The 27,384-nt window shown below is 41.0% G+C and overlaps 1 protein-coding gene across 1 annotated transcript in view; it reads right to left on the reverse strand.

Annotated features, from left to right (window-relative positions):
* The window catches only part of TNKS (tankyrase), a gene marked incomplete at its 5' end in the record, with an annotated part of 141,976 nt that overhangs the window by 89,282 nt on the left and 25,310 nt on the right, over nucleotides 1-27,384 (reverse strand). The window contains one exon of the mRNA XM_082483110.1: nucleotides 14,122-14,217. Within this exon, the coding sequence (XP_082339236.1) occupies nucleotides 14,122-14,217 (96 nt within the window). The remainder of the gene's footprint in view (nucleotides 1-14,121; nucleotides 14,218-27,384) is intronic.

The raw sequence follows: 27,384 nt of genomic DNA on the forward strand, positions 1-27,384 counted from the left end.
ATGATTAAACAAACGTGTGACTCATTCTTCAAACAACTGGCAATACAAAGAAAATCTACACGTCTGTTAGCCCCGTGTAGGTCTTCCTCAGGTCTACATATTTGCATCTGTTTATTCCCAGAAAGACTCCTGGTTCACCATTTTGACAAACACAAAATATATTAATTCCTGTACTCGTTAACATCATTATACAAGACAATACAGACTTTTTCAAATCAGTCAAAAGAAGATCATCTTCCTATGCTCAACAGCTCCTTTCTCTGTTTTCAGTAGCATGGAGAACAGTGTTTCTCTCTACCAGAAATAAAGAGTGAAGTTACTGCCCTTGTCTAAAATGGTATTTTTATGAAACTTCAAGATAACAGCACTGTCTAGTGATTCTAATTAAACCCACCGCTGCTTTGCTGTAAATAATATGCTCATCACTACATGTAGTTCATAAATCTTAAGCAAGCCCTGTATTGTTATCTTCTGGCTCGTCAGGTCTGCCTGCCTTTTCCATGTGTCAGCAAGTAAAACGGCCTATGGAAAGCAAGAGAAGCACCTAAATTTTGAAGGAATCATGTCCAGAAACAAGGTTCATCAAGTAGAAATGTGAAAAGATAAGGAGAAGGAATGCAGGGAATAGCCTCAGGGTTCTGCCATTTCTAACAAAGTTAAGTCTGTGAAAACAACAAAGGCAGTGCAGGAAACTAAAGGAAGGTGCAGGGAGAGAGAGCTGGTGACGTGAACTTTGATGTCAGTTTGCTGCTTGCATGGAGCCAATCACCCATGCCTTTCGAGGTCTGGAGCTTTGTACAAACTTGCTTGAAATAACTGTATAAATTATAATTGACCTGGGGTTTTAATAAAGGGTGCTTCAGCTGGTTGGGGGTTGGACTAGATGATGTCCAGAGGTCCCTTCCAATCCTGACCATTCTGTGATTTATGGAGGTGGACCATTACATCTATGGGTCAACTGAATACCAATGCTATTTTATTTGTACTTCTGAAGACTTTGTCCAGACCTAACATAGACATAGTTGCCCTATATTCTGTGGAGCCTAGAGCATCCCTCACACACACCCAAGCTGTCCTAACCCTCTCAGCCACAGCTATATAAATTGCCATTTCCAAAGGAGTAAGCTTGGGGATATGAAAACAATTTTCCAATGAAGTGCTGAAAGGAGACAGTTAGAAACAGTTTGCTCATGGACACAGTTCTCTTCACCCAGCAATGCATCTATACATGGGTAGAAGGAGGGGAAAACAGAAGAGGAAAAGAATTAACTCTCAGGCTCTATTCCACGCCCTCAAGAAGACAGAGAAAGTATTTTGTGCTCCTTTTATCTAGTTGATAAATGTGAGGGGGTTGGTTTGTTTGTTTTTATTTTATAAAACAGTTCTTGTCTACTGAGATAGCGTGTGTTTCTCACTGCTAATTTAGGCCTTAACTCTGCAACTGACCTAATCGCAGAATTTCTGCTGCCTCAAGTCATCTCCCAAGTTGTTTAAAAAGACTAACACATACAACAATGAAAAATACACAAGTCATGTATGGCCTAATAAGTTTTATCACCCAAAGCAGCAAGATCTGTGGAGTCTGGAACAAGGCAGCAAAGAAATAAGCTTATTATCCATAAAGAGGGAAGCCTAATCTTAAACAATTTAGGACTAATAAAATATCAGGACACAGCGCACTTTTGTTATAAAGGAAATTATTAGACTATGTGAATCACAAGAGAGGATAAATCCTCTTTTGTCCAAGTTTTGGGCCTGTAAGCAGTTCCAAGGAAAAGTAAAATGACACCAATGTCTATATATCATATCTATAACAAAGCTACACCGTCTCTAAATTACCACTGAAAACTATTATTCTACTCTAAACAAAAATGTACCTTTGTGGAACAGAAGTAGAAAAAGCACCATGGAAAACAAAGGTTTCTGATACTATTTATGAAAGATCATCAATAGCATAGAACTCATATATTCATACTTTATGGTCTACTGTTTTTTAATTCTGGTTCTCTAAGTGCTACAACATAATTGAGTATGATTTATCAATTCATTTCCAAAGCACCAAAAGAGTTTTGCTTAATTTATGTTATAGCTTGCCAGATGCATGAAAATTTTCCATTAACAATGTGGTAACCCATTCAAAACTCTGTCTTGGTGCAAGACAGACAACAGATTAACTATTATGTTAAAATTAGAAACTGTTCAACGCCACCAACCTAATACAGCACTTAATCATATAGTTCTTTTAAGCATAAGAACAGTCCCGTTGCACTACAGGAGAAAATTATAAAATATATGATTAAATGCTACCAAATTAGGTAAAAAAACACAAAGAAAAATTTAATTTTGAAAAATCTCTAAAGCACACTGGAAACAAACAGGCTTGTGAGACATGGAAGGCTGAATCTTTGTTGTAAGAGTTTCTCTTTCATGTATGAAAGTAGTAATGATAAAGAAAGACCACAGCTGATGGATTTTCAAAGGCACAGATGACTTCTTACCTCCCAATGAGGTAGGCTTTTTAAAATTGCCTCCAAAATTATTAGTGGTTTAGCATAGGTCTTAATATAAAGCTAATTATAAATTAAACTGTGAACCTTCATGAGTCTGATAAAGAGCCATGTACAAATTACAAATTCAGTGTAGTTTCAGAGAAAGCTCCTATAGCCCTGGAAAGAGTCTCCACATAGTACATCCACAAGAGACTGACAATAGTCGTGACACACAATGAAACCCTTTCACCCTCCAGAAAAGCAGTATAAAACAAACAAATAAAAAATACAAACGACAAAGAAGCAATTAGCCTCATCAGATGGGCTTTGGATGAACAGGAAGCATAGGAAGAAAGAGTCCATCACCTTGTAGAACCAAATCTAGTCATGAAATCAGACGAAAAAAGAACTGTTGAACTCCAAGAAGAAAAAGCAACAACGTTCATTTCTAAAAGGGAATCAAAGAGAGATGCAGACAGTTAGAAAAGGATATTGTGCTGTGTCTCCATTGTGCTGGGTGCAGTAAAGAGAAATCAACGTAGGAAGATTTCCAAGGCTTGTTGTATGCCCTTGAATTATCAGAGGTTCCTGCCAATGCCACTGTGAAGAACCACACCCCCAAAACAGAAGACTGCACTGCAGTGACTGCAGGAGGCTGGAGGAGAAAAATGAAGAGGAAAGAGCTCCCATGTTAATCCCAGGACTGAAGGCATTTGACCTATGAGCCCTCATTTCCATGGAGGGCACCAAGATAGACATCTTGTAGCCAGGAAGTATGTTGGACCAACACACAAAAAGGTCAGACACACAGACACAGGAGGCTCGAAGGACAAGTCCTGCCTTTTCATACCTGAATGCAACAGTTTCATGAATAGCCATCAGGGACAGTGTTCTGAAACGGTTATTAAACAGGAAAGTTATGAAAACTCAACCACTGCGTTAAAGACACCCTTTCTACAGCTCTAATTTAAATTTTAACTTAACTTCTTAAAGAGAAAAACCCACCTGTGTTCCTTTGTCCATGAAAACAATAAAAATAGAGAAATGCAAAATAATGGGTCTGCCTGCTTATTAGTCTGATGGGAAATACTCCTTTGATCTGCATTATTCCTTTATACCCACATATTATGCTTCTCCTAAAATAACTGCATGCAGGAAAAAAATACTTTAAACAAGTAACTTGCTTTATTTTATAAAATCTGGAACACAGCTTTGTCTCCTCACAAGATGTTGACTACATCCACTGCCCTCAAGTCGCCCATAGTACCCCAGAGCACACCACCACCCAGTGAGCGCTTCACTGGAAAGGCCTCCATCTTCACCACAGAAACGGTGAACTTTGTGGCCCCGCTTCAGCAAGCAATATCTAAATGTCTGAATAAACCCCAACTTAACCCCAGATCTTTCCTGGATTACAACTAGAGCGCTCTGCATCTGGCAGGATTGAGCCCTAAGGACACACGCAAGGAGAAATTAGCAATTTCAATTTAAATGCTAATACTTATTCTTCCCAGTGAAAGTTGAAGTATAACAAGTGATCTCTCCTCACACAGAAACAGCCTTGATTGTTATTTAATGATCACAACGAATAGTTAGAAAGCATGAAATGAAGCTAATAAATCTTCTGTTGAGCCTGAAATTTTCAACAAACAGAAGTACTCAAAGTTTGCAAAAACAGTTCAGCCTAATTTTCTTCATCTCAAACTAAACTTTCCATGTTCTTCAGTCACAGATCCACATACTGGCACCACACAAATTTAAAAACTGAAACGCCCAGCTACTTGAACAAATTTTTAAAGATTTTTTTTTTAGTGCTTCCTAAACAATCTAAAATACATCATATTCTATGAAATTCAAGTTTGTGCATCAGCACTTTTCACCACAGGATCTGTTTGCCTTCCAGTGATAAATTAAGAAACAAGACAAACACTAGAAGTAGTTTTCCTCTGTTCTTACTCCAGCCTTCTAGGAGAATATAAATACAGTTTGGTTTGTTTGGGTTTTAGCATATCTAAGCTATGTTCTGGTTTAGGTGAAGGTAGGTTGAGGATGAGTTTTGCTTGATAATTAAATAATTTTAACAATTAAATAAACAATTTTATAGTTTCTTTAAAAATAGTCATCGAGACTGTTTTGGTTCTTTTTTCCCCCCTGGAATAGTGAAAGATGAAACAAACAAGCTCACAAGACTAAGCCCTAAGACTTCTGAATCTCAGCAGTCAATACTTACATTACTTTCAATACCTTGAATGAATTAGTCACTACTGAAATGGCTACTTATTTTAGTAGAAACTTACTAGTGTATTCAGAAACTTGTAACAGTAAAATATTTGTTCACTGAGAAGCATTCATTCTAGAAGCCTCTTTATGCACCAGTGGAAAACCACACTTCAAGTGTCATTACCTAACATATGAGAACTGTCTCATTTTTATTGACAATATAAACATACATGTGCATCCCATGAGAATTAAAGCAGTCCCCACACACCACATCCCCAGTATATGTGAACCTTCACGAGGCTGATAAAGAGCCATGTACAAATGACAAATTCAATCCAGTTTCAGAGAAAGCTCCTATAGCCCTGGAGAAAACAAGCTTTCTCCAGAATTAAAAAGCATGTGTAAAATACAACAGAAGCAATGCAGTTCTATTTCAAACTTCCATGCAGTGTACTCTTTAAGTAGAGATACATGCACCAAGCCTCCACATTCAGACTCCAAATGGTGTTACATTCAACTATAGAGGGACACCTGGAATATTTCTAGAAAGAAAACGGAGTCTGTTACAGGCTCAAACTATTCTTTGCAACTTGTCCAATACAGAAGAGGCTACAGGTATTTGCTTTAGGTTACTTTCCTCCCCTTCTCTTCTCTCCTCAATTTACTGCCCCTTCAACAGAACAAGTTGGGTGGATGGCCTCAGGGTTTAGACAGCAGGCTGGTGTCAGGGCACAGAAGATGAGCCCCATCAGACATGTGGTGCTTGGCCTGCCAATACAAGCCAGTTAAGCGATGCTGCAAGTTACGTGATATGAAGTATAAGCTGCTTATATCTCCTCATTCACCTCTGGAAAGTTTCATACAGCACAAGAAAGAACTAACCCATGGCCACATGAAATGTAAACTGCATCTGAGCCTGCTGAATCAGATCACCTCATCAAATAAGTCTGGTCAATTCCATTTCCTTACATATTTCTACAGTTATACAAGTCCCCTACGCCCTGAAATTAATTTTGAAAGACTTCAAGGTAGGTGGTCTAAGCTCGGAAGCACATGAAAGCAAAACAAGTTGCATTCAAGAAATATGACTCTCTTCAATATACTAATTGTAGACAGAGCTGGTAGCAGTTCTGATAGCTGCTAGGAAACTAAAGGTTACTTAACAATTATGATTTAAAGACTAGTCTCCATTGTAATTCTGCCAACTTTGAATCCTTCAGGCTGAAATTCTTCTGGTGTATCTCAATCTAATTTTTAAAAAAATTGTACCACATCTACAAGACAAAGTTTTTGTGCTGTTGACAAAACTCACATATAAAGCTTTGTGTATTTGAACAAAATATAGAACCTCTTGTAACTTCTTTGATTAGAAATTTTAACATCTAGATAATTCAGAGTAGAGACTTGAAATACGACAGAACATCATTCCAAGTTAGAAGAAATACCTAGTATGGCAAATCTGGAAAATCCAAGCCCATCTGCCTAAACTGTAGGTTGCTGAAGACTGCATCTTGGATTAGACAGGTCGGGGGAAAAGAGAAAACACCTAAGCAAATGAGGACCTGGAGTAAAGGAGAATGCTGGGCAAAGAGTGAAAAAGGACATGCTACAGAGGTCTATTTATATTAAAATCCATTCCCCTCCAATATCTGGTTGACTTCCTGTGCAACTTGCATGTACGTGCATTCTGCTATGATCATACCACACTTTCTCTCTTGCAGGATCCCTGACTCACTCTGCAAAAGAATGGCCAATATTCAGGATACGAATAAGGACGGTACAACAAACTAAGTATCAACTGCAGGGCACCTGCTTTATTTACTGCACAAATGGGAAAGCATGTAGGAACAGCTGGAAGCAGCAAAAGCAGCAGCAGAGTCCAGTGCACATCCCCGTTCAGTTTATGAAGGAGCATCCTAGGGTGAACCAGGATATCCGAGACAAACACTGTGCTTCAAACCCTGCTACAAGAGTGGCAGCATCAGCTAAAGGGCAAGACAAAATGCAGTAAAGCTCAAAGTAGTATTTGGTCTCAGGACTGTCAGAAATTGCTATTAATAACCAGAAACATACAACACAGACTAAGCAAACAAAAAAAAAAAAAACCTCAAAACAAATCCTAAATTTAACAGCAAACAAAATTATCTAATCAACATTTAGAGAAAAAGAAAAAAATCCATAAAGTATAAGGTTTGTCAATGCTCAAGACAAAGAAACAAAAGGAAGATGAGTGCTCTGATGCACTATGGAAATAGAAATGCTTCTTACACATTTCTGCAATTATTTTTCCTAGGGCAGCATGGAAAATACGTTTTGGGCTCTTTACTTACAAGGTTTAGAGATCTCATTTGTTATTCTGTCCATTTGAATAACAACAAATCATAGGAAGAAACGCCTCTTTTGAGTTTGATGTTATTAAATTTCTGTGTGTAGTATAGGCAAAATAAATTGGTGTACATCAGGTTTCTGAAAGCTTTCAAAGCATCCAAAACTCTATACAATAGCAGAGCTGAGAATCAGAGAACTGAAACACTGCACTTAGGTGCTTTGTAAAAGCTCTGAAAGAATAATTTGTTCCTTTGACAAGTTAAGAGTTTGATTCCATTCAAAGAGCTCTTACTAAATATTCCTAAATGGTATCATGATAAAAAGGAATGCTGAAAGAGTGAAAAACCTAGCAAAAGGGATGGTGTAAATCAAAACCATGCTTTTCATAAAAGCACCAACCCCGATTCCCACTGTGCCCGTTCTTATTTGACCACCTACACAACAGACTACAGACTTTTAACTTGCCTAAATAGAGGATATGAAGAAGAAGGAAAAGTTGTCTGATCTAGCCAGACAGCCACATTCCAAAGAAGTCTCTTCAAGACACACAACTAAGTTTAAAACAAAAGATGAGGATGATAACACTCCTCTCTCAAATAGGGAGCAGTGAGAAAGACAGGAGAAGCTCTCATTATCCTAAAACTAGACCCTATGAAACAAGAACATCCAGAGCTAAAATTACACTAGGAAGAAATCCAAGCACATTAAGACATGGAAATGGAAAATTTAGACAGCAGAACATACATACCAGCTCACATAAATCCTTGTACAAGTCCTTCAGTAAGAGATTAAAGAACTTGCATAGTCATGGAATCAGAACCAAAGTACTTCCAAGGATCAGACACGTAAAAGCAGGAGTAACTTGTTTCCTTTATGACAAAAAACACTGGAACTTGTGTTAAATAATCTACCACGTTGAAGGAAACATTTAAATTATTCAATTACCAGAGAAAACTGAAGAAATTAGAAGGACCTAAGACAAACTGAGGGAATGGGCAATAAAATGGGTAGCCCAAAGGAGTACTGACAAATTAAAACAATAAACACTGCATGCATAATATAAATAATCTGGAATTCTACAGCAATCTAAGCCACAAATTTAAGAGTTCAGTATTCCTTTAGAAGCTCCCACAATTTAGCTCTTCTGCAATCACGGAGGTAATAAAAAAAACGATCTTAGCCTGAATAAGAAAATGCCATGAAAGACATTAAATCATCACTACAGAAGTCAACTGGATGTTACACCAGAGCACAGTGCTCAAATCAAAATATGCTATCTTGAAATAATAATGCAGTGCTGGAAAGTCGAATGAGAATCAGTGACAGCAGAAGTACTACCAAAGCCCAACTTCATTTTCACTGAAGCGAAACTTTGTATGTAGACAGTGTAAAGAACAAGGACTGCTCTTCTTGAAGAGGAAACATAACAGAAGTGCACACAAAGTATGGCATGGCATCTAGAACAGAAAGAAGACTGTTTCTCCCTCCTTCCTCCCAATGTGAAAACAAGGAAATGTGAAATGAAACTGAAATGTGACCATGCCAGAACTGAGAAAGGAAGGCATTTCACTCCCGGCCTGCCAAGTAACCAGTGCACTTCCTTCAAAGAGGAAAGTGGGAACTAGACCACAACCTAAATGAGTTTTTTAAAAATTATATATTTACAAATATAACAAGATAGTCACAATTATACTGTTTTGTAAAAACAAGAGACAAGACATATATCCATCTAGTTAGAGCTTCTAGATGAGAGCCACCTAAAGGGCAGGCTTTACATTAGGTCTGTGCCACAAGTACGTTTTGCCAACATTTTTCCATAGACTGTAAGAGCAATGCCCCAGCATTCTCGAAGGAAAGCTGATATTCCTCAATTTTCCAGAAAGTAGATGTAAAGTATCATCACAGACTCCAAACATAAAAGCATTACATGATCCGCTGGATCAAGCACTGGCTAACTGGAAGGTCCCAAAGAGTGGTGCTCAATGGATTTAAATCCAGCTGGCGGCTGGTCACAAGTGGTGTGCCTCAGGGCTCAGTGTTGGGACCATTTCTGTTCAACATCTTTATTGATGATCTCGATAAGGACATAGGGTGTATCATCAGCAAGTTTGCAGATGACACCAAGTTAAGCAGGAGTGTTGATTCCCAGGAGGATAGGGAAGCTCTACAGAGACACTTAGATAGATTGGATCATTGGGCCAACATCAATGGTACGAGTTTCAACAAGGGCAAGTGCCAGGTCCTGCACTTGGGCCACAATAACCCCATGCAGCGCTACAGGCTTGAGGAAGTGTGGCTGGAAAGCTGCCTGGCAGAAAGAGACCTGGGGGTTCTAATTGACAAGCGGCTGAATATGAGCCGGCAGTGTGCCCAGGTGGCCAAGAAAGCCAATGGCATCCTGCCTTGTATTAGAAATAGCGTGGCCAGCAGAAGTAGGGAGGTGATTGTGCCCCTGTACTCAGCACTGGTGAGGCCACACCTCGAGTATTGTGTCCAGTTTGGGGCACCTCAATACAAGAGAGATATCGAGGTGCTGGAGCGAGTGCAGGAGGGCAACGAAGCTGGTGAAGGGCCTAGCAAACAAATCATATGAAGAGTGGTTGAAGGAGCTGGGACTGTTTAGTTTGAGGAGGAGGAGGCTGAGGGGAGACCTCATCACTCTCTACAACTATTTGAAAGGACACTGTAGAGAGGTTGGTGCTGGTCTCTTCTCACAGGTAATTAATGACAGAACAAGAGGGAATGGCTTCAAGCTCCAACTGGGTAGATTTAGACTGAACATTAGGAAAGAATTTTTCACAGAAAGAGTCATCGGGCATTGCATAGAGTACCTGAAAGGAAACACTACAAACCCAGAAGGATTTGAGACGGTCAAGCTGTAAAGGTGCCACTATAAAAATAAAACTAACCCAAACTAAAATAGTTTCTTCTCTTCCTGCTAATTTTAAAATGGATGAGTTGTATCCAGGACCCATTTTTGAATTCTCTAAAGTTCAGTAAACTTTTTGTAGTGAAATATCAGATTTTTCCCTTCCCTGCAGGCAAATTATGCATAGATGGCCATTCACTTTAAAAAAAATTGTGCAAATATATTTCAATACATGGACTATGCTCCTCACTTAAATTAAAAAGTTGATATGACGAATAGATGAAAACGTGAATCCTCATTAACACTTCTGGTAACCTTAGCCCGGCTGTACTTTCACTCATCAAGCTGTCCTTCACATCCAAAAAGCTGAAGTGAGAAATGCTCAATAGGACCTACACACTTTGTTTGTAGGAGACATTATTTCCATAGTAAGTAGGAAGATCAGAGTCTTGTTTAACTTTGAAAATTTATTCTATTAACAAACAACATATTATTTCGTAGCCAAGATATCTTCCTCTAATCTGGAGATGCAGCAGTTTCCAAACTTTTTCCATTTCAAGGGAGTAATCCTTGAAACCAACCAAAACCAACATTGCAGACAAGTAGCATGGAGCTGTCAAGAACATATTATCCAACCAAAGTGCCTTCAGCTCCTGCTAACAGCTTTCGAAACTACTCAAGTACAAAAACCGACCATTCACGTAGAGAAAGCATTTCCAAATAGCAGATAATATGGCAAAGTGGCAAAAAAGCATCACTGTGCGAAAAATCAAAATAAATCATTCACATAAATCATTAACAATATTGTTGGCTCTTCATATACTGTACAGGAAAGATATAAAAGGACATTAATGTTTAAAGAGGCAATAAGCAGCGTAAGAGAATAATGAAGACTAATAGGACTTGTAGTGCAAAAGCTCCCAAAGGCCCTGTTCTGGATGGGAGTCCCACAGTGCTATGTACAGCAACAAAGATGAGTCCCCATCTCAGAAACCACACACCCCAAAGGCAATTAAACTAAAATAAAATTAACTAGGATATTAATCTGATGTAATAGCTCTGTTTTTTAGATGCAATATGTTTTTGGAATCTGTATTACCACTTCAGCCTAGAGAAAGAGAGGATTGCAATCCTCTTTTGACAACCTGATTCAGGAACAGTAAAGGGATGCTAAAGAAGAGGAAAAAACAACCCTCAGCCTCTCAATCACAAAATCCTTGGCTTACAAATGCTGCTTATCCTGCAGAAGGGGAAAAAAGACTGCTTTCCTGATTAAGTAGCAAAAAGCAGTTTCCTCAATTACATAAGCTCCCCCCCCCCCTTTTTAAGAAGCTAGAACTGGGTGTTTAATGTCTATAAAATTCACTTTAATCTACAAAGAAATTTTCAGATTCCTCTTTCATGAAAATATTAGCCTTGCATTTGCATTATGTGTCCTTTATAAACCACACATTTTAAGAAAATGTTGCAAGAAAATGGCTGGAAGTCATCCCAGAAACTACTGCATTATATATCCTTACTGTAATTCAGGATAAAAAGATACTGTACTTTATTCTAGACTGGGAGAGAGAAAAGAAGAAATCATTGTGGATTCAGCATTTTCTATTAGAATACCAGAAATGCTTTCTACGCAGCAGGAATGTCCCTTTTAAAATACATATAGAATTCTGAAATGATTTAATCAATTACCAACAAGTTTTCTGTTCACTTTTGCTAAGTTGGAGGTCAAAGAGAGACTATAATCACAGTTCATTTGCAAAGTGATTAACATCAATGCATGAACTTACGCAAATACTTGGTCAAAAAAAGTAGTAAGAGGAACCTTGTTCTCCAATAGTCAATACAGTAACAATGCAGAAAAGTCTATTATGGTTATAGACACTGATAGAAAAAGGAACCCAAAACAACTTCATGAGAACAGCCTTGACATGCATGCCGTTTAAAGATGCAAATACAGTAACAATTACAGATTGTGCTTTCAGGATCACTCCACTTTTAAAAGCTCTAAATATGAGCATTTCTAAAATCCCAGTATTCAACATTAAATACTGAAAATTAAGTTAATACACCCTACTCATCCTTAATCCAGTAATACCTTTAAGTCCTGATGCACCTAATTGCAAAGCACTGCTGTAGCTAATGATTATCCCAAGCCAGATAGATCCTAAGAAATCCCTTAAGCCCCCTTCTTCCAGAGGGATGAAGCAAGACCTGAAGGTAACAACATATGGAAAATGCATGAGAAAGTAGCAGCCTAACAAATATAGAAATACTAGAAAGGAGGGCAGCATCCAGAAAAATTAAGTTCTTAATAGAAAGCCTCCATTTAAATAGCATGCAGTGCCAGCTTTTTCAGTTATTGTGAATCATACAGCAGCTAAAGCCTGAATCAAACCCTGTTTACACTGCTTGGAGCTCAGGTGCACTGCATAGAGATAGCCCAGTGTAGCCAAGAGCCACCTTGAGGCCAAAGCTGAAAAAACTAAAAGCTAATGTTTTTTTGCTAGGAAGAACAAACACATACAAAAATTGCGTCCTTTTATGAACAATAAAACAAATAGCAGCAGAAGTGGCTCTATGCATGCGTGTTTATATGCACAACCTGGTAACATCCACTGGTTGCCTGCAGTCACTGGATGCTAGCGTGCGAGGCATTAGGGCCAAGGCCAGGGACGCAGGGTGCTTGCTGCACTCGACAGGACATTCTCAGAGGGCTGTTTCTAATCCATCTCCACTCGTTTGCTATGACACATTGCCCTCTCCATTGCCTAAAGCACAATGTGGTGATCTAGTGTCCAGAGAAGCCAGTGGAGCAGACGTGAAGTCACCATCACAGACCTTCCTAACTCTTCTGCTATCCTCTGAAGTTGATCTCTGAGCATAGCCTGAAGAGCAGCTCTGAGCCTGGAACCCCCCAAAATTTATGCATACCATGCCCCCTGCAACTAAATGACAAATATCCATTAACACCTTTGAGGTACCTTGACTCCCTGGTGCCCTTTCCATCCTCAACATCTGTATAACTGTACCCATTATCAGCCAAGAGTCAGATTAAGCTGCTTAGCATAGCTAACATTAGTGTTAACACTGTAGGAACGTGTTTAAATTTGACACTGAGTAATTAAACTAAATCATATGTATTTAAAGTGCATTGTTCCAAAGGCACTCTCAAATCACTGCAGAGCTGTAGATAATTATGTATAGCAGTCAGCACACTGGAAAAAAAGATCAGGAAATGTTCCTGACAAAGTGAAGGGAGTTGGTGTGCTCTGAACATAATCTGAAGAAATAATATGGGTGTTGCACAGCACATAACCTATAAATTAAGCTGTCAATAAAAAGAGAGAAAGACTAGGGAAAATAAAGGCAAAAGAAGAAAAATAGCTATTTCTTCAAATGAAGCTCAGCTGCTGAATTCCTTTCTATAAATCTAATTGTATGTATTTTAAAATCCAAGATTACTTTGTTCTAAACATTATTTCCTAGATGTCAAATCAGCACAGAGGACCATGTATTTCTTGATACAGACTTGACAGGCTACTGTATTATAGTTTTTATGCTTACTGGTATGCTACAAGACTTCATTTATAAAAAAAAACAAAGCTGTGTAAAAACAAAGTTGTATCTGTAGGATATTTTCATGAAACATTATTTGGCAGCTAATAGTCCCAATACAGGAAAAAAAATTGGCAGGGAAAGAGTTCTACCGAAAATGACTAATGAGGAAGAGGAAGGAAAAGGTAGCATGTGAATCTGCAGCAAAATAAAATGTAACTATTGATGTCTGCAATCGGTAGCAGGTTGTCTTCCAGATCACAGGTACTTTTACAGTTATACAAATGTCCTTGCTTGCTCAACAGTGAAGGTCTTAAAACAATTGACCTGATTTTTTTCTTCTTTTTTTTGCAGGGGCTGGGGGCTCCTATTCAATCTGTATATTGGGTAGCAATTAAAAAGAAAAAAAACACAGAAATACAGTGAATAATGAATGATGTTATAACAGAAAATTACAGCATTAGCATAAGTAGAATAAGCAAACCTATAGCAGCACGGCAGATTAATGACAGTTACATCAATATGAAATCTGGTAAAAGACAGTTTTAAAATGCTCTTACACAACAGAAAATCCAAAAAAGCAGAAGGCTCTTACGATGCTGACCTTATACACACAAAATGAACTACAGGAAACGCTACTGAGAGATGTATGCATCTTACCCGTGAGTACAGCTTTTGCTGAAGGGTCTGCCAGATCCAGCGCGGATTTCCCATCGGTGTTCCGAATGTTTGGATCAGCTCCGTGCTGCAGCAGCACTGTGCAGGGAAAGCAGAAACAGTATCTTACCTCAGGGATACAGAGATTATTTACTGTTAAGTGTCTCCTCGGCATGATGTAGGCATAAACACACATTGCACAATCTTCTTTATTTTTCCTTCTGGGTTTTTTTCCCCTCTTTTTTTTTTTTTCCTCCTTTTTTTTTTTTTTTGTTAAGCACTGCAGCAAATGATCTTCTCCAGAGTAAGGCTAAGTTGGCAAGTTAAGATATAGTAAGATCACATGACTTCGCATGGTAAACATGAACCCTGAATCTCTTGCAATACTCAGTTTTGGGTTCCTCCTGACAGCCAGCTGGGAGGCTGTGCATTCACTGACTCACACTGGGAAATCTGCTGTGGAACCTGCTCCTGCCTATACTACCACTACTGCCGCTTGTTACCACTCCTGTTCCTTTTCCTGCTGAACATCCCAAGTCACTCCGCCTCTGTAAATCAGTAATACTCCAGCCTTTCAGCAGCTCATCACTTGCGCGCAAAATCTTAACCACAGCGCACCAGCTCGCTTTTAAGAAGTGTAACAAATAGGGTAAGAAGTGTAACCTGGTACCCCGCAGTCTGGATGTTCAGAGGCTATTATTCTCCGTGGTATTTCTTTTCCCTACTAAGCCTATTAACACATAAAAATTCAAGTACATAAAAATACTTAGAATGCAATATGCAACCACATGACTAGAAAGGCATTGATACAGTAAATTACAATCTAGAAAAGCTCATAAAAAAAAGGAAAACACCATTTGATCTGCAAACTCTTTTGATCAGAGACAACATAACAACAATGTAATTCAGACCAACCCTTCTCAAGATCAAGGGGTTTTCTACTGAATTGGAAAACAAAGTCCAAAGCAACGTTAGAAATCTGACAAAAAGGGCCCCAATTCTCCATTTCCCCAAATGTTGTGCAAAACAAGCAAAACATATTACAAATTCAGAGCAACAGTTACACACTTACTTTGTACAAGTGTGAATAACGGGACAGTATACAGAGGTGCAGAGACTCAATGTCAAGGAAACAAGTAATAAAAAGCAGCAGACATTTATGGTTGCTCATGTAAATATGTCTGTTCGGATAAAGTTGGACTGAAGGAGACAAGACAAGAAATACTCGCAAACACTTTTTGTAACTAAGGGTGCAAAAACACTTGACAGGCAGGATTCTCCAGGAAAAAACATATGTAATTACTTTAGTTCTGGATTGGGTTATATCACTTTAATCAGCAAAAGGTTTTTCAGAAATAAACTTTTTTCTTAATTAAAATTTTAATGGGTAGTGTTGTTTTTATTCAAGCCTCTTTTCTCATACAATCCTGACTTTAAATGCTTTTAACATTGACAAATTTCATATATTTCAGCTTACAGGAGGCTATGCTACATGCTTGCCCCAAGCTGAACATTTGCAGAAGTTTGGTGCTTTGATGAAGTAAATTGAATTATTTTATGCTTTGCCAAGAAGGTGCAATTGGCCCATGTTTTTGAAAGAAGATTCAAGTAGGCAGATTGGGCTTTTCCTAGGAGGCTTTTTGTTTGGTGATGTTTTTCTTCCCTATGTCAAGACAAAGACACCAAAATGGAAAAAATAATTCAGCTAGCACGTGCTCACAGAAGCTTGTTAAGATCTAGCACCTAGTTTCTGAAGATACCACCTGTGCCATACATGCTACCACCCCCTTAGAGATCTTACTCACGGGTACATTTGACTCTGAGCCAGCCTCACAAGCCAGTCGAGCACACTCCAGCAGGAGGTGGTGAACAGGACTTTTTGCAGCTTTTTTTAAACATAGTAGGCAGTACAGAAAGTAAGTATGGAAAGACACATTCAGTATGTCCTGTCTCTATTCTCTTGGGCCCTGCTAGTAAATCTATATTCCGGAGGAGAGGGAATCCATTTGTCCCAAAGGCATCAGGGTAAGAGTGGGATGCCAAAAGAGGGAACCGGCAACTGTCTATCAAGAGAAAGCAAGCAGTACAAAATGGTGAAACAGCACAGACTGGATGAGAAGACAGTGAAGGATTCACATGGCAAAAAGCCTCAGACAAAGAGCTAGGGGAGAGAACTGAACAAGAAGATGTGGCGAGGGAAGGGATAATAGCTCAAATAAAATCTCCAGGAAGAAAGACAAGGAGAGAGGAACGACTGGGATTTGACCACAGTTTGGAGGTTTGGACTAGCATGCGAAGCCAAGCTGAGGCAGGTTAGGGTGCAAGAAAGGTGACTTTGAAAAATTAGAGGTAACAGGTACAGAGACGTCAAAGGGATCCACAACTGCCCGAGCCCAACGCTGCAACAGAAGAACAGATTTTTTTCAAGTCTCTTAATTCTTCAGTCCTGTGCAAACCAACCAAGAGCACTCCCCTGCTACTTCTACTGGCACACACCGAGGATGACAAAACAGTACTCCTTTCAGCTCCTCTCCTGGCTAAAATGACAAAGGATTACCCAGTGTATCTAACCTGTTCAGTCATGCTAACGAACCATGAAGGGTTCTGGCATGGCTTACAACATACAATTTCTGTGTCAGGATTTTAGTTTTTTTAAAAACCTGGGGAAATACATTAAAAATCCACTAATCGTGCTTAAGGCATTGCCTGCAAAACCCCTGAATTAGTGACTGACTGGCTGCCTGTGGAACATGCACTTGAAGTGGCCAAACTAGGTTCAGGAAAAGAACCTGCCAGAACTCAATTGCTGTAACCATAGGACTGATTCTTCTTGTCTCTGCAGTCACTCATTCCACTCATCATAACCCTTCCAGCCTCTCCACCAGCCAAGGGTATGGTCCTGCAGACAGCTCCCGTAGTCAGTCCTACAGACAGAGCTACCCAGTGAAATGAATGCATTAGCATCTTGGGAGAAGAAACCAATCACATAAATAAGGGCTGTATTAGAATGCTGATGAATAAAGGAAGTAAATTCAGGTCACAAAGGCAATCTTCTTACATTTCTGCTATTGACTATTTGATTCTATCCCTCTCCACACTTTTTTAGTACATAATCTCACAAAAAGATATCCAAGTGAGCAATGTTGTCATCAGCATGAATTAACAAAAGAAATCCAGCATTTGATGTTTAGCCTATTGGTGTAACGCAGCTGTACTTTTATACCTGGCAAACCACAGGTAGCTTCTAATTGAATGTTCTCTTGCTTGTTCAAAACCTTTAACACTTTAGTCCAACACAAAATGTCTTCTAACCACAGGGTATTTGAGATCTAGACACAGTGTGTCTCTCTAAATTTCCTTTTCAACGCACCAGGGATGTGTAAAAACGTCAAGATAGATCTCCTGTTTGAGAAAAACATTCCCTTTATAATGAAAAACAACAGAACAAGCCATTTTAGCTAACTGTAGCTATTTTGGATTTCAAATGCTGCACACCAATTTTAGCGGATGGTTTGAGTAGTCTGAAAAGCAAACGTGGCAACAGTTTCTATCAAGACACTGCTGTTAACAGGCAAGTGTAAGGATGGTGTGTGCGCATATTCACTCCTGGAACCTTGGTAATTAGCATATTTTGATATGCTGGTTTATTTCCCCTGGACAGTGGGGACACCGAGGTGTATTATTTTTCTGTACTGCAGGCAGAGCCCTTAATAATCTAGCAATACCATTACCTGGCTATCCTTGCCTTTCCCACAGACCATATTGTACAAACAGTATAAAGAAGTTCTTCTAATTGAATCTTCATATTGTACATGGACATCAAAGTCCTGTAAGCTTAACTATAGAACAAACATGGACTGTGCTTGGTACAGAATTTTATTTTTACCCTCACTGCAATGGATACAATACAAAAGTTTCTGATCTTCACATACCATCTGAAATGCTTTATTTAATTACACTGCTATTATACCAGATTAGTATAGAGATAAGAAAGGCCACATTCTTCCCACCAAATAAAAAAAAAAGTCATGATATTGCACAGAGCATGGACTACAACCACTAATCATTTCAGATCACTGCCAACTTGCTACAGCAGGATGAATCCTACAATTAAACACTTGGCCCACAGCTTCTTGGCATAGGTATTTTGAACTGTGAAGCTAACCAACACTACCTCATTTGGCTGTGAAGAACAAACATTTTTACTTTTGGCAGTTTCAGCCTTCATATTTTCACCAGAAAAGTATGGCAAAAAGTTCCTTGGTAGCTATACAGCAACAAAGGAGAAGTAAGGTTTATTAGAAAGAAAAAAAAAAAAAAAAAAAGGGGGGGGATATGTCTACACGCAAGCCTTCACCCAAGTACTTCCTCCTTCATACTGCCTCAGTTAAAAGTGCACCAAAAGAAAACATTTTTGATTGAAAGACAGAAATACGATGGGAATAAAACCCAATCTGGTTGTTCCAATATTAGGCACATTCAAAGATCAGAATATTTCTGTTACAGTTTGTCTAGGCCCACCATCCACAAGCTTCCTGAGTATACTTAAAGGAATGCTGATGGAAAAGTTCGTATTTGGTTTCAAACCATATGCACTTAAGTACAAAAAAGGACACATCCAAACCTTTGACTGTTGAATGAAAAACGCAAAAACAACAGGGAGACCTTCCATAAGTATCCGTACTTAAAGCTGCCTACTGCTTTTAATTACATTTCCAGAGTCTTCAGTTCCTCACAGCTCTACCATTGCCTCTTCTCTCCCCACCAGTTCTTTTATCGTGTCCCACTGCCTTGTACTCACGGTCCCTTCCGGCCACCCCAGCTTTAGTATATATCCTTTCTTCCCCCTTTTCAACTTCACCTTCTGGAAGTCACCTCCAAAGGTCCTTTCCAAACCATATTACTTTACGTAGTAGCTTTATCTACTTTCTCCCAAAGTATCAAGGTACAGACAAAACAGCCTAAGAAAAAGCCCTCCTTTTGACTCACAACATATGCACTATCTTCCATCTCTCTAAAGGATACCTTTAAAGCTGGCCAGTCTCTCACTAACCTTAGGTCCCAGGAACACACACACCTCAGTTCTAGTCCCATGCAGGACACGTTTCCAAGTTATATTAGGAAAAAAAAAAAAGTGCTCATTTACCTCCACATTCTGAAAACATCTAGACAACACCCATCCCTGGAGGTGTTCAGGGCCAGGCTGGATGGCGCTTTGAGTAACCTGGCAGGGGGACTGCAACTAGGTGATCTTTAAGGTGCCTTCCAACCCAAACCATTCTATGAACACACTGGAATCCAAACTACTAATTTTTTTTAACCAATGCTAAATCATAGAATCATAGAATCAGTGAGGTTGGAAGGGACCTTTAAGATCATCAAGTCCAACCATTAACCTACCCTGATAAAAACACCACCACTCCTAAACCATGTCCCTAAGCATCTCATCTACCCTTTTCTTAAACACCTCCAGGGATGGTGAATCCACCACCTCTCTGGGCAGCTTATTCCAATGTTTAATAACCCTTTCAGTGAAAAAATGCTTCCTAACATCTAATCTAAACCTGCCCTGACATAACTTGAACCCATTTCCTCTTGTCCTATCACTTGTCGCCAGGGAGAAGAGGTCAGCTCCCATCTCTCTAAAACCTCCTTTCAGGTAGTTGTAGAGGGCGATAAGGTCTCCCCTCAGCCTCCTCTTCTCCAGGCTAAACAACCCCAGATCCCTCAGTCGTTCCTCATAAGGTTTGTCCTCCAGACCCTTCACCAGCTTTGTAGCCCTTCTCTGGACACGCTCCAACACCTCAATGTCCTTCTTGTAGTGAGGGGCCCAAAACTGAACACAGTACTCGAGGTGAGGCCTCACCAGTGCCGAGTACAGGGGGATGATTACTTCCCTAGTCCGGCTCACCACACTATTCCTGATGCAGGCCAGGATGGTGTTGGCCTTCTTGGCTGCCTGGGCACACTGCTGGCTCATGCTCAGCCGGTTGTCCACCAACACCCCCAGGTCCTTTTCTGCCAGGCAGCTTTCGAGCCACTCCGCCCCCAGTCTGTAGCGCTGCATGGGGTTGTTGTGACCCAAGTGCAGGACCCGACACTTGGCCTTGTTGAACCTCATACCATTGGCCTCAGCCCATCTGTCCAGCCTGTCCAGATCCCTCTGCAGAGCCAATCTACCCTCAAGCAGATCAACACGCCCCCCCAGTTTAGTGTCGTCTGCGAACTTACTGAGGGAGCACTCGATCCCCTCATCCAGATCGTTGATAAAGATATTAAAGAGAACGGGCCCCAGCACCGATCCCTGGGGGACACCACTCGTCACTGGACACCAACTGGATTTAACTCCATTTACCACCACTCTCTGGACACGGCCATCCAGCCAGTTTTTTACCCAACGAAGAGTATACCTGTCCAGGCCATGAGCAGCCAGTTTCTCCAGGAGAATGCTATGGGAAACGGTGTCAAAAGCCTTGCAAAAATCCAGGTAGACAACGTCCACAGCTTTTCCCTTGTCCAGCAAGTGGGTCACCTTGTCATAGAAGGAGATCAGGTTTGACAGGCATGACCTGCCTTTCACAAAGCCATGCTGACTGGGCCTGATCACCCTGTTCTCTTGCATGTGCCGTGTGATGGCACTGAGGATGATCTGCTCCATGACCTTCCCAGGCACCGATGTCAGACTGACTGGCCTGTAGTTCCCTGGATCCTCCTTCCGGCCCTTCTTATGGATGGGCGTCACATTTGCCAACCTCCAGTCAGCTGGGACCTCCCCAGTTATCCAGGACTGTTCATAAATGATGCACAGTGGGCCGGTGAGCACTTCCGCCAGCTCTCTCAGCACCCTTGGATGGATCCCATCCGGCCCCATAGATTTGTGCACCTCCAGGTGCTGAAGCAGGTCCCTCACCATTTCCCTTTGGACTACAGGGGCTTCACTCTGCTCCCCATCCCTGTATTCTAGCTCAGGGGTCGGAGAATTCAAGGAACAACTGGTCCTACTGCTGAAGACTGAGGCAAAGACGGCATTAAGTACCTCAGCCTTTTCCTCATCCTTAGTTACTATGTTAGCAGCCCCATCTACTAGAGGACAGATATTATCCTTGGTCCTCTTTTTATCGCTAATATATTTATAGAAACTTTTTTTGTTGTCCTTGACAACAGAAGCCAGGTTTAGCTCTAGCTGAGCTTTGGCCCTTCTGATTTTTTCCCTACATCGCTTTACTACCTCTTTGTAATCCTCCTGGGTGGCCTGCCCTTCCTTCCAAAGGCCATATATCCTTTTTTTTTCCCTAAGCTGCAACACTAGCTCCCTGCTTAGCCAGGCCGGTCTTTTTCCCCGACGGCTTGTCTTACGGCACACGGGGACAGCCTGCTCCTGCGCCTTTAGGACTTCCGTCTTGAAAGACATCCAGGCTTCCTGGGCTCCTTTGCCCTGGAGGACTGCCTCCCAGGGGACTTTGTCGACCAGGCTCCTGAAGAGCCCAAAGTCCGCTTTCCGGAAGTCCAAGGTGGCAGTTCTGCTGACCCCCTTCCTTGCTTCTCCCAGAATTGAGAACTCTATCATTTCATGGTCACTGTTGCCAAGACGGCCTCCGACCATCACATCCCCCACAAGACCTTCCCTGTTTACAAACAACAGATCCAGCAGGGCACCTTCCCTAGTTGGTTCTTTCACTAGTTGTGTTAAGAAGTTATCCCCAGTACCTTCCAGGAACTTTCTAGACTGTTCCCTTCCTGCTGTATTGTATTCCCAGCAGATGTCCGGCAAATTGAAGTCTCCCACGAGGACTAGAGCTCGCGATCTTGAGACTTCTCCCAGCCGTTTATAGAATATTTCATCTGCTTCCTCATCCTGGTTGGGCGGTCTATAACAGACTCCTACTACAATATCTGCCTTGTTAGCCCTCCCTCTGATCCTTACCCATAAACACTCAATCCCATTATCACCATCATTTAGTTCAAGACATTCATAACACTCCCTAACATACAGGGCCACCCCCATAAAGAAATGCATCTTCTCCCCCAAATACCTCAACCAGTAAATCAAACTACTAAGGTGTTGAACCTTTTCTCGTGTTACAAGAACAACAAATTCTTGCCTAGAAATTACACTTCCATGGTTCAGATCTAATAATCCCATTTTGGCAAGTTACCAGATAAATTAAGTCTTTTTGCAAAATGATCCCATATAACTAAAGTTGTAGCACCCTAGTCTTAGCTTCATAAAGTTGAATATGAAAATTAACACCCACAACTGTATCACTGATCAACTTCCACCTCTGTGAGCAATCCCAGTCTTGGCTGCATGATTAAAGAAAAAGCTGTATTATCCAGCCATTGGAATTACAAGGTGAAAGCATAAGCAGCAGTATCACTACAGAGGCTGCACAAAGGTCTAAAGGTTTGAGCATCACTACTTGACCCAGTGACATCCATGGCCTCAAACGCCACTGCCAACTCAGCTAAGAGGAGTTGGAAAAAAAAAAAAAAGGAGAGGAGCAGGTCCAATGTCCAATGCTGTTGACTGCCCTTCTATAACAAAAGCCATCAAAGCTGAATCAAAAGAGGATTATGGAACACAGAGGCTAAAGCACACTGAAGGATTGAGTTTGGGGTCAGGGTAGGGCAGAGGCAACAACCAGGCACATCTGGGAGCACTGCAGGTAGTTTATTGGTAAGAAATTATAATCAGGTGGCAGATCAGGGACAGGATAGGAATACATTTGGTAGAAGAGACAGATGCAAACATGAAAGAGGACGCAGAAGAAGCAAAAAGAAAGAATAAAGGTGGGGTGAGCAATTAAACCTTAAGGGACTTCAGGGAGACATACAGTAGAAGTCCCCATGGGTGCAGGTAGGACAATTAAGGAAACATTGCAGAAGACTGGATTTCCAGCAAAAGAGCCTGCAAACAGTTAATTGCTGAAGACTTCAAAGACCAGCGTTACCATGACTGCTTCACAGGGTTTTATTGCTCAGATGGCAGACTGGAGTGGACTCTTCCAGGCTGAGAGCTGCTTTTTCTGAGGCAAAGGACATCGCTAAGCTGAGAAATTATGTCCCGCTAGTCTCAACACCCCTGGGACAAACAAGCTGCACAAAACAGTGCTTAGCTTGAAGGGGAGAAGGGAGGGTCCAAACACCAAGCTCCAGGGGACTAAGGAACATCTCTAGTAGGATGAGAACAGACAACGCTTCAAGGCAGAGAGCAGAACGTGTAGCCTTTATCCCCCCCTCCCAATAATAAAATAAATAAATAAATAAATCATTGAAGCACTGCACAGAATTGCAAAACAGCGTTGTCACAGGCTACAGTTTCACTTAGACCAGGCTGGCAGAATTGCCATCCCCAGCCCTATGCTGCCCACCTTGCTTTGGGTGACTGCAAACGTTTGGTCAGGCAACAAGGCAGATTAGAAAAGTGATCACTTGCCCAATCCAGTTCATCATGCAATGACATGTCATGAGAAAGGACAGGGACATGTGTCAGTGACAGCAGTTGAAAACAATCATTATGTTGTTCTAGTTAAGACTGTACATAACATAACTAGCCAAAGTCCTGGTGACTCAATGTCAGCTCCAAGCACTTCCCATCATTTTGCCTTCCCTACTCCCCTTGTTCAGGGCATTCCAGATTCCCATTATCCCAGACAACATTTTTAGTCCAAACGAACCAGTGTGTTGATTTTGTTCTTTGTTGGGACCAGACAGAGCAAGAGACAAATATGCCGACCGCAGTAGTATGAAGTACAGGAACAGAAGCTTACAAAAGCAACTCTAGGCCCCACTATGCTGAAACAAAAAAAAAATTGCAAAGGGAATTAGAACAGTGCTCTCCAACAGCATAGACAGAAATGAGTGTTCTGACAGAAAGAGCAAGCAGCAAAGTACCAGTGGAAAGTGATGGAGTTTTGAGCAACAGAGAGAAGCCAGGAACTGCTCATATATTAGGAACCAAGAGGGAAACACCTGTGAAATGCCTCAAAGGAATTAGGTCATGTTCCTCTAAAAAGGTGATGCAGTCGATGACCCAGCTCAAGTGCCTCTGTACGAATGCACACAGCAGGGGTAGCAAACAGGAGGAGTTGGAAGCCACCGTGTAGCTAGAAAGCTATGATCTAATCACTATAACCAAAACATGGTGGGAAGGATCACACAACTGGAATGCTGCAATCGATGGCTACAAACTGTTCAAAAGGCACAGGCAAGGAAGGAGGAGCAGGTGGTTTCTCTCTATGTTAAAAAAAAAGTATTGACTCCATAGAGCTGCCTTTGAAAAACAGCAATGAACAAGTTGAGAGCTTATTGGTAAAAATTACAGGCCAAGCCAACAAAGGAAGCCTCATGGTTTGTGCTTACTACAGGCCACTCAACCAAGGGGAGTTTGTTGTTACTTCAACTACTGGAGGCATCACATTTGCAGGCTCTGATCCTGCTGGGGGATTCCAATCACCCTGACATCTGCTGGAAAAGCGGCACAGCAAGCTGTAAATGGTCCAGCAGACTCTTGGAGTGCATCAAGGATAATTTCTTAATCCAGGTGATAGACAGCACAGCCAGAGAAGAAGCATTACTGGACCTGTTGCCTACCACCACAGACAAACTAATTAGGAAGTCAAGATTGGTGGCAGCCTGAGCTGCAGTGGTCACGCCCTGGTGAAATTCACAATCTCAAGGGATATGGGCCAGGTCAAGAATACAGTCAGGACTCTGAATTTTAGGAGAGCAAACTTTCAGTTGTTTAAGGAATTAATGGATGGGACCCCGTGGGAAACTGCCCTCAGAGACAAAGGAGCTGAACAGAGCTGGCAGCTCTATAAGGACATTTTTCATAAAGCACACAAGCCCTCAATTCCCACGTGTAAGAAATCAGGCAAGAAAGGCAGGAGACAAATATGGCTAACAAAGGACCTCCTGGTCAAACAAAAGTGAAAGAAGGAAGTGCACAGGCAATGGAACCAGGGACATGTATCCTTGGAAGAATATAGGGATGCTGCCCAGATGTGTAGGGATGGGATCAGGAAAGCTAAGGCACAGTTGGAGTTGAATTTGGCATGGGATGCAGATAATAAGAAAGGCTTCAACAGGAACATTGGCTAGAAAAGGAAGATTAAAGAAAAAAACATCTCCCCTTTATAAATAAGACATGAGAACTCGTGACATCCAATATGAAGAAGGCTGAGGTACTCAAGAATTTTTTTGCCTCAGTTTTCAGTGGTAATTTCTCTTCCCACATCTCTCAAGCCCCTGAACCTCAAGGCAGGGACTGCAGAATGAAGTCACTCGTGTTGTAAGCAAAGATCAGGTTCAAGACCACCTGAGGAACCTAAACATATGGAAGTCCATAGAACCCAGTAAGATGTATCCCAGGGTCCTGAGGGACTCGGCTGATGTAGTTGCCAAGCCATTCTCAATCATATTCAAAAAGTCATGGCAGTTGGGCAAATCCTCTGTGACTGGACAAAGGGAAACCACGTCCATTTTTTAAAAGGGTAAAAAGGAAGGCCCTCAGAACTGCCAACCAGTCAGCCTCACTTCCATGTCCAGTAAGATCACAGAACAGATCCTCCTGGAAGACATGTCAAAACACAGGGAAGACAGGAAGGTGATTAGAGGCACTAAGGCAAATCATGCCCGACTAATTTGGTAGCCTTCTACAACAGAGTGATTGCATCAGTCAATAAAGAAAAAGCTACAGATGTCATCTACCTGAACTTCTGGAAGGCTGAAACAGGTTGCCCAGAGAAGTTGTGGATGCCCTATCACTGGAAGTGTTCAAGGCCAGGCTGGATGGGGCTTTGAGCAACCTGATCAAATGAAAGCTATCCCTGTGCATGGCAGGGAAGTTGGACTACTCTTTAAGGTCCCTTCCAACTCAAACCTTTCTGTTATTGTAATTCTGCAGGCCAGTTCTTGGAGATACACAGTTTTAAAATTTATATGGACACATGGTTTTAAATGGTTGTTTCTAAGTAAAAGAAAGCTACCTCTACAAAAGAAATAGTACTTTGGCCAAATGTGACACAATCTAGATACAACCATTACACCTGCTTGTATGTTTCTATTACCTTGTCATTAGACAAGCAATAATAGCAACCACTGGGGGCATCCATATATGTCAAGAGACTACATACAGACAGCTTGGAATATGGCTCCTAGCAGAGGCACTTTTTTCTTTATGGCTCAAATGACCATTTGGTTCATCAGGAACAGAGGTTATCCATATCAAACACCTCACTTTCTTGACACAGATCTGCTCTTTGAAAGGCAAGTTCTCATGGATCCATATGCTGCAGAATGCAAAATGTTCCTACAGTAACAGGATGCAACTACCAAATTGAGCAGAGGCCCAGTTAAGCATTTCCGTTTCATGTTTTGAGGTCAGACTTTCAGGTGAACAATTCACAGAAACAGGCTTCAAGACAGCCGTAAGAAATCATCAAAGCAGCAGCATGAACAAGGTCTCCGAGTAGCAACTTTTGTTTGTTTTGAGCGGAGAAGCAGCATCCAGACAAAAAGTATATTACGAAGCATCACTTTAAAAGGACTTTATCCTATTTTCATGCAAGCTCTGATTTTTCAGAAAGACTCTTTTGTTTCAGCCTTTTCACTGTTTGCCTCAGAAATAATCTTAGACTTTGCTCACTGAAGTTTCAACCTCTTAGCAAGTCAGCCTTACTCCTGGTCTACATATACATACCATAAACCTCACTTCCCAATACTATACAAAATACTTCAATGTATCCTAGAGTTGAGTTTGCACTAGGTGTTCCAGATTTATCTAATAAAAATTAGGTAGGGGAAAAGGATCTGAACCAGACAAGCAAAACCACATGCATCATTGCAACAGTCAGAGCTCTTCCAGTAGGGCAAGAAGATACCTTTTTAAAAGGCTTCCTCCTCCCCCAGTGACTGCCCACAACTTTCCCCATAAGTAAGTGCATCTTAACTATGATCCATTTTCTATATGTAGGAAGCATTACAAAATCGCTCCCTGGTACGCCAGTTCTGCATACCAGTGATTAAATACGCATAGGGAGAGAGAACAAGCAGAAAGTTCCAGAGGCTGTAGGCAGCACAGCAGGCTGATAATATCCTTTTCTGCCCTCAGAGAAAGAGCCAGAGCTGGTAGATTGTTCAGCCTACAGGAACAGCAATTTAAACCCTTGATCTTGCCTAGACTTAATGAAGTAAATATTCCTGTTTCCTTTTTTGGATGGAATACTTTTCAAGTTAAAATTTTCCATTTCAGCTAACAATGAG

This window comes from Vanellus vanellus (assembly GCF_965231255.1).
Source record: "Vanellus vanellus genome assembly, chromosome: 4".
NCBI lineage: Eukaryota > Metazoa > Chordata > Aves > Charadriiformes > Charadriidae > Vanellus > Vanellus vanellus.